The sequence below is a fragment of the Pinus tabuliformis genome, chromosome 4_1, assembly GCF_031772625.1.
Source record: "Pinus tabuliformis cultivar Carrire ecotype Pingquan chromosome 4_1, CPIR1, whole genome shotgun sequence".
Taxonomy (NCBI): Eukaryota; Viridiplantae; Streptophyta; class Pinopsida; order Pinales; family Pinaceae; genus Pinus; species Pinus tabuliformis.
The window spans coordinates 510,533,485-510,541,128 of record NC_142303.1 but is presented as its reverse complement, the minus strand read 5'-3'; the positions used below and the strand labels follow the sequence as shown (position 1 = coordinate 510,541,128).

At 33.5% G+C, this 7,644-nt stretch overlaps 1 protein-coding gene across 1 annotated transcript; it reads left to right on the top strand.

Annotated features, from left to right (window-relative positions):
• Nucleotides 1-3,159: 3,159 nt before the first annotated feature.
• Nucleotides 3,160-4,207, top strand: LOC149176797 (F-box protein At5g50450-like). The gene is made up of 3 exons (XM_089421575.1): nt 3,160-3,219; nt 3,301-3,383; nt 3,577-4,207. The coding sequence occupies exons 1-3, from the start codon at nt 3,160-3,162 to the stop codon at nt 4,205-4,207; spliced, it is 774 nt and encodes a 257-aa protein (XP_089277701.1).
• Nucleotides 4,208-7,644: the final 3,437 nt, after the last annotated feature.

Here is a 7,644-nt window from a genome sequence, read left to right as displayed (position 1 = left end):
AGAAAATATCTCAACAACACGCTAATCTAGGAGCCTAACTAGTTGGAGAGAATCTCTCAACCAACTAGGCCTAAACTGACTCCTACCCATGAGGAACAAATTCAATCTAGAAAGGTAGGATTAAATCCTAACTTTCATGATTTTAGTTAATTTAATTATTTGGACTTAGAATTGTTTTAACATATGAGAGTGAGGCTAACATTACCCCCCTCAATGATAAGTCCAAAATAAGAACCTGATACCATCTCCATGTCCTCATGCTGAAAGTGTTGATCCTCAAAAAACACTTATTGAAAAACTGCCAAAGCTAGATGCTGAAAAAAACTCAAATCTAAAGAGAACATGAGTCAGCTGCAAGTTTGATTCATCTCTGAAATTTTCTTGACGACTCCATCTTGTGCGAAGCTAAAAAATGATCCATCTTTCCTTTGCTTTCAATCAACATATTTTGTCCATTGGCAAAATGTTGATGATGCCCACTAGCGAATTTGCTTGTCCACTGACAAAATATTGAGAACGCCAACTGGTGAATTTGTTGATGTTGAAACTACCGACTAGCTGATTTGATATTGATGAATGCCCACTGGCTGATTTGTTGATGATGTCCACTAGCTACATCTGATGACGTTGTCAAGACTTTCAATCTAACAACCACCCTTAATTCCATTATCATTTCCCCCCTTTGTCAGCTGAAAGGAGAGACAATCATTTTCACTTGATTTCTTAACTCCCCCACTTTAGGTGTAGGAGAGTTTCACCATATTCATTTTACTATTGAATTGGTCTTCATGTGAGACTGAATCCTTCAGTAACACATAGACAATTGTTTGACTGTAGATGACCACTTCCAAGGATCAATCCATGGGTAACTGACCTTCACTCTGGGTGGTTTATTTCGCTTGCAACATTTGTTAGATGAATGAATTTTCTCACCACAATGGTGACAAGGATAGAGGTCAAAGTGTTTACTCTCCATATGGCCATTTTTCTTACAATGGTTACACTTAACCATGTTTTGATCTCTGTTTAGAAAACCATCACTTACAAACTGAACTAGCTTTGAGGAATATCGAACAAACAAATTGTTTTCTTTTTTGTATCGTAGACCATGTCAATATTTGTTGAAGGAGATTTCTTACCAAGGTCTAATCACCTTATTGGAAATAATAACTTTTTGTTGTTCTTCATACTTGTCGGTGCTACTAACATCCTATCCTTGATTTATTAAACCTTCTGTGTCACACTGGGCATCAAGCATTAACAACGCATATGTTTGACATGCTGCATCAAACTGATCAATTTGGTCTTTTGTACTACTTGTTGCATCATTAAGTAGTACAACTGGTTGGATAAAAACACTTGTGTCACAACTGACATCAACCTGTTTGATTAGTTCATCCCTGTCACAACTTTCATTAATACGTTGAATAAGATCACTTGTATCACAACTTTCATTTGTTATTGTGATGAGGTCTTCTGTGTTACAACTTGCTTTTGCCTTCTCTACACATTGTGAATCTAGTAAATATTTCTTTTCACCTAAGTTAATTTGAAGTGCATGAATGAGTTTCTCTTTCACTTCAAGTTCAATTTGAAAATCTTTTGCTACTTCTAATGTACTGGTCATTTGATTGATTAAGGTTTGATTCTGCTTCAACTTCCATTCCAGTATTTTGACTTTGTTTTGTAACTCGTGATTGCAATCTTGTAAATATTTATTCTCCTATTCTGTACTTTGAAGACATTTTCATCCTTTACCCATTATGACTTCTGACATGCTCACTTGTACTGGCTTGCTTGATGTTGTGAACTTTTCACTTGCTTGAACTCACACTCTTGATTGATCAAAAGAAGGGTGTTGAATACTATCGAAAATGCACCCAATGTTAACAATGACAAGTTAAAATGATATTGACTCACTTGAAGAGAATTGACTCACTTAATTGACTCAATTGAGGAGAATTGACTTAGTTGAAAACAATGGATTCATTGGACTTATTTGACTCCCTATCAATTCAAAGCTTGGGTTTTGGTTTTAACCGAGAATGCACCCTTACAATTCAACTCAACGTGACTTTGATTAGAAGCAAACTTACAAATTATGATTTTCAAAATATAGTTTTGTATTGAACTTATTAAAAAAAATGGTGCAAGTTCATTTTCCAAAACAATTCTTTTGAATTGATGCAAATGTTTTTGATGTAGATGACAACTTCATTAATTTGATTGGATGTTGATGTAGAATCCTCTTTGACAACTTGATTATGTATTGCTACTTCTTGATTGTTTGTAGTTCGCTTGATTACATAAGCTTGAATGAAAATGATTAGGTGCATGTAATTCTCTAATTTGTTGTGTGCTACATGTGTACCAAATTAGAAGGATACCACATGAAGGTTAGTGTCAAAACTAGACACAAAACATGCATAATCAATCACTACACAAGGTGTACCTAAGATACCCTTATTCAATTTTGGGCGAATCTAGGACACTTCAACACCACAAAAATATGTCTTTATTAAGTATTTGAGTACATCAACCTTTCATCTTTGAAGCAAATTGTCTTCAAAATCTGGATGTTCACTTACTCAATCTATCTCAAAGTAAAATATTACTTTGGATTACAACAATGAATTTATCTCAAACAAATTCACTTATCGCTCCAAATACAAAACACTTATCACTCCAAAATTACAAAAAATAATTTCACCTTATTACTTCACAAAACATCAACCTTATTCACCCTTATGACTCCAAAATAAAATTGAATTTATCCACTCCTTATCTCTCCCCAAAAACACTATAATTAAAAAAATACACTTTTCAATTTCAAATTCGGCTCCACTTAACTTTCACATAAACCCTCACTTTGACTTTTGAAATTCAACTTCAATTTACGATTTTGACTCATACCACACTTTTACAAAGATTTTATTTGTAAAAAAATTGTTTTCCCAAATATGGCAAGCAGAAAATAGTTTATACCTTTAAATGCACATGGATTTCAATGTTGCTTCAATCAAAGCCACTTCAAGTGAATTTTTATTTCTATAGTTCGACTTTTTCCTAGATGGACCTATTGGCGTTGGAAAATGAGATGAATATAAGAACTAATTGATTCACAACCTGCGAATGTTGGATGCTGAATTGTCCACCCCTATGGCTGGAGTGGACATGATCAAATCATGTCTCAAAGCCCTTCGCCAGATATCTGATCAGGTACTTGATTAAATTTTGTACTTAGATGTTGGTTCAGTAGAGGCATTTCAATATATTGGTGGGCTTCTGGTACTATTGGAGCTTGGAGCTCAGGCTGTTTGCAGTCTGGAGCATGCTCGGGTGGTGGTTAAACTTCTCGTTTTACACTATGCTATAGCAATTATGTATTCGCTAAATCTATGTTTTCGCATAAGAATTGATGATATCTAGAGTGCTTTTAATTTTTCTTTCCTTTGATAGCACAGTGCATCAAGTACCAATGGTCCGTAGCTGGCGTCTTTGTTTCCCTCTCACCTAGTGCTGTCAGGATCTTGAATATTTTTTTCTGAAACTCTGATTGAACAAGATGCATACCAGAAGAGCATGTTATCTTTCTCTTGATGAAGCAATCACCTTTGCTACTGGATCGTGTAGACAGAAGAGACGATTGATGTCAACTGGAGCTAGTTCGGAAGGAAACAACGCTTTTGAGAATCCATTTGATGTTGTTCATGACGATCTCTTGATTTCGATAATGGGTGCCCTTAGCACTTTAGCTAACTCTGTTGACGATCTCGTAAATGCAAAAATGACATGTGAAAGATTATGTTCGGAAGCATCCAATCGAAAGGCTCTTATCCAGGCATCCATGGCATCACTCACTGTAAAGGCTTCAAAATGGAATGAAGATTCCGACAATTTTTTGAAACTTTGTACTGACGCAGGCAATGAAGAAACCTATTACATACTTGGAATGATTCAATTCTATTACCTGATGAACAGAGGATCGGTCTTAGGTTTAATGGTCGAAGCAGCAATTGCATCGCACCCATGCACCTTGTATTCTCTGGCCGATATAAAATTCAATGGAAGCGGAGGATTCAGAAAGGACAAAGTCCTAAAGGTTGGAGTTGTTCTATGTGGCAAGGCTGCCAGAGAAGCATATTGTTGCATGCACGGTTTCGATTACGCTCCGATACCACGTGAAGGATATTCAATCAAAAAATAATAAAACACTCATAAAATAAATAGCAAAAATATACAAATCAAACATGGTAGAAAAGGCATGAGAGCCTCACTGTATTATATTCCTCACACTCACAATGTAATCTACAAAGAATGATAATAGCACAAATAAATACATGAGCAAGTTTGTCTGAAGATAGTATGTCTATCTTGGACACTATTTTTGAGAAAATATCTCAACAACACACTAATCTAGGAGCCTAACTAGTTGGAGAGAAGTTGGAGAGAATCTCTCAACCAACTAGCCCTAAATTGACTCCTACCCATGAGGAACACACTCAATCTAGAAATGTAGGATTAAATCTTAACTTTCATGATTTTAATTAATTTAATTATTTGGACTTACAATTGTTTAACATATGAGGGTAAGGCTAACACAACCATTTTGTTAAATAACTCTTCTTTGTCGTTAAATAACTCTTCTTTATGTCACTTACCATTAAATTTTTTCTGATACCAGGTGGAAGTGGTATTATAACATTAACCTATGATAGTCTGTGTCCACGACTACTTCTCAAGATCCACTCCATTACCATCATTTGGGGCTAGATAAGATACATGCAAAAACCATCAACATGAAAATGAAATCAACATCCTTGTAAAAAAATTGGAGGAAAAAAAAATATCCACAAATTGAAATAGACTGTAGGATACATCATTCCTGCAACATGATTATCTTGTCATGAACAAAAAAATAAAAGTTAGGAAAAATGTAATTTTTGCCAGATTTTGACAATCAAATATTTTGCATATTCTACCAATAATTAATTATAAAAGTAAGATAAAACTTGTCAACATTAGGATTATAGTAAAACATAAAGGAACTGCTCCAACACATATATAATCCTAAACATAAGTATCTATACATAGAATTATTTATTGAGGACGTTGTATTTTGTGAAAATATGCAAGTCAAATCTTTGAAATAATACAATTTATGGTACCACTACCTTAAGAAGTCCATTCATTCCAGTATTTACGAAGTCCATTCAGGAATTTCTTCAAAGTTCAAAGTTCAAACAATTAACATTTAGCCTAAAAAAGCTCAGATTTGAAAAGGAGATAACCCAAAGATGTAGAGTATATATCTCACATTTATATATCCTAATTTCCAGACATTGAAATGACACTTTTTAGCATTCTATTGTGAATTCAGCCCAAAATGCTAGAAAAAAATATTGATGGTTATTTTGCTAATATAGAAGTTTTATACATGCATTTATTTAAATAGTTAGCTTGCAATCTCAAACATATCTAAGGATGCACACAATACGTTGCATCTTTAGTGCTGGTGTGTGAACTTGAGACAATGAAGTCCAACATTTAACAATTTTCCTACAATATGCACTAGCCAAATAGGTGAACAATAGTATTATAGGTATGTGTTATGAATATATGTATTGCAGGCCAATAAGAGTATGGCTGGAACAATCATGTCCAACCCTTCCAAGTTTGCCTATAATTTGCATTGGTCTAATAGGTGAACAATAGAACTGTAGGTGTGAATTATTCATCACTTACCTAAATCCAACACCTTCAGCATAGAAATTTCAAAGAATATGTCTAGAACTGGTAGGTAATTTGCAAAAATGAAAGAGTTGGCTTGATTGTTTCTGGAGAAGACTAGATTCTTACCTTGTTCAATGTAAATTCATGACACTTTGCTAAGCTTAGATGGAACAAAAAGGAACCAAGATAGAAGGTTATTTAAAGAATCCTTACTTATCTAGGGTAAAATGTTAGCCATTTTTTGTCAAAAAGCATAAATGTAAAAACTTTAAGAAATTTAGTGAAGAGACTATGGAAATGTTCTTATCAAACCACTAACATAAACATAACTAAGAAATATTTCTTTTTTGAATTCAAGCTTCTGTGATCCATAATGAATTAAACAAAGTCTTTTGGTAGAAATCACATGAGAGATTTTTTAAACATTCTGACCCACTAAATCACTTTTACATCCTTTTGAAGTCCTTCAACAAAATGCTTAAAAGTTGTGAACAATGTCATAACAATACGTCTAGCTATAGAACAAGCATTGCAAGCTTGCCTCTATTTTATGATATTGATATTTTTCCTTCAAATAGAGTTATGTGGCACAGAACCACTCCTTAAGAAAAAATGTGGCTATAAATGCATGTTGAACTCTCTTAGCACAAATATGCTCTTAGTATGGTATAGGATTCTCAGACTAGTGCTAGGTTTGAGGGTGCCAAAGACTTTAGATTTTAATTATGATATGGTGCACGCCTGGCTTCAAGACACCATATTCTTTAGGAATTTCATATTGGGAAACCTCCAAATCTATTTCTAGAAAAACTCAAGTTAAATGGAAGTTTTTTTTGTGTAAAGGTTGTGATTCATATGGATGCACATTAATATATATGTTTTTTCCCTAAATATGAATAATTTATGTATTTTTTGGTGACCTTTTAGCATAGTTAATGCACAAGTACCCAATTTCAATTTAGTGGGTGCATGATGGGAAAATAATCTCACAATAATACCCATCATTGAACATTCTGACCCACTAAATCACTTTTACAGCCTTTTGAAGTCGTTCAACAAAGTACTTAAAAGTTGTGAACAATGTCATAACAATACTTCTAGCTATAAAACAAGAATTTCAAGCTTGCCTCTATTTTATGACATGGATATTTGTCCTTCAAACAGAGTTATGTGGCACAGAACCACTTTCACCCTTAAGAAAAAATATGGTTATAAATTCATGTTGAACTCTCTTAGCACAAATATTCTCTTAGTATGGTATAGGATTCTCATACTAGTGCCAAGTTTAAGAGTGCAAAATACTTTAGATTTTAACTATGATATGGTGCACGCTTGGCTTCAAGATAACATATTATTTAGGAATTTCATGTTGGGAAACCTCCAAATCTATTTCCATGAAAACTCAAGTTAAATGAATTTTTTTTTATATAATGTTTGTGATTCATATGGATGCACATTAATATATATGTTTTTTTCCTAAATTTGTATAATTTACGTATTTTTTGGTCAACTAGTTTTTTTATCCAGTTTTTATCTAGTTCTGATTTGATTTGATAGGATAAAGAACTCAAGAACTTGAGAGGATAAATTAATATCCTCCCCAAGCAAGTTCAGTTGCCACTTGTGATGTGATTGTTGTTCGTGAGAGAATTGTTGATCCGTACAACACATGTATATATTCTTGGAATATGATCTAACTATGAATATGGAATTTTTCAGCTATCTTTTTGAGGACATTTTATTTATGAAAATATGGAAGTCAAATCTTTGAAATAACACAATTTATGGTTGTGGTAAGTTAGAAGTCAAATATGAAATAACATAATTTTGGACAGTTGAGAACTTCATATGTGTGTGTAAGAACTGAAATCCATGAACACAATCACAACTCATCATATAATGCTCTAAGTT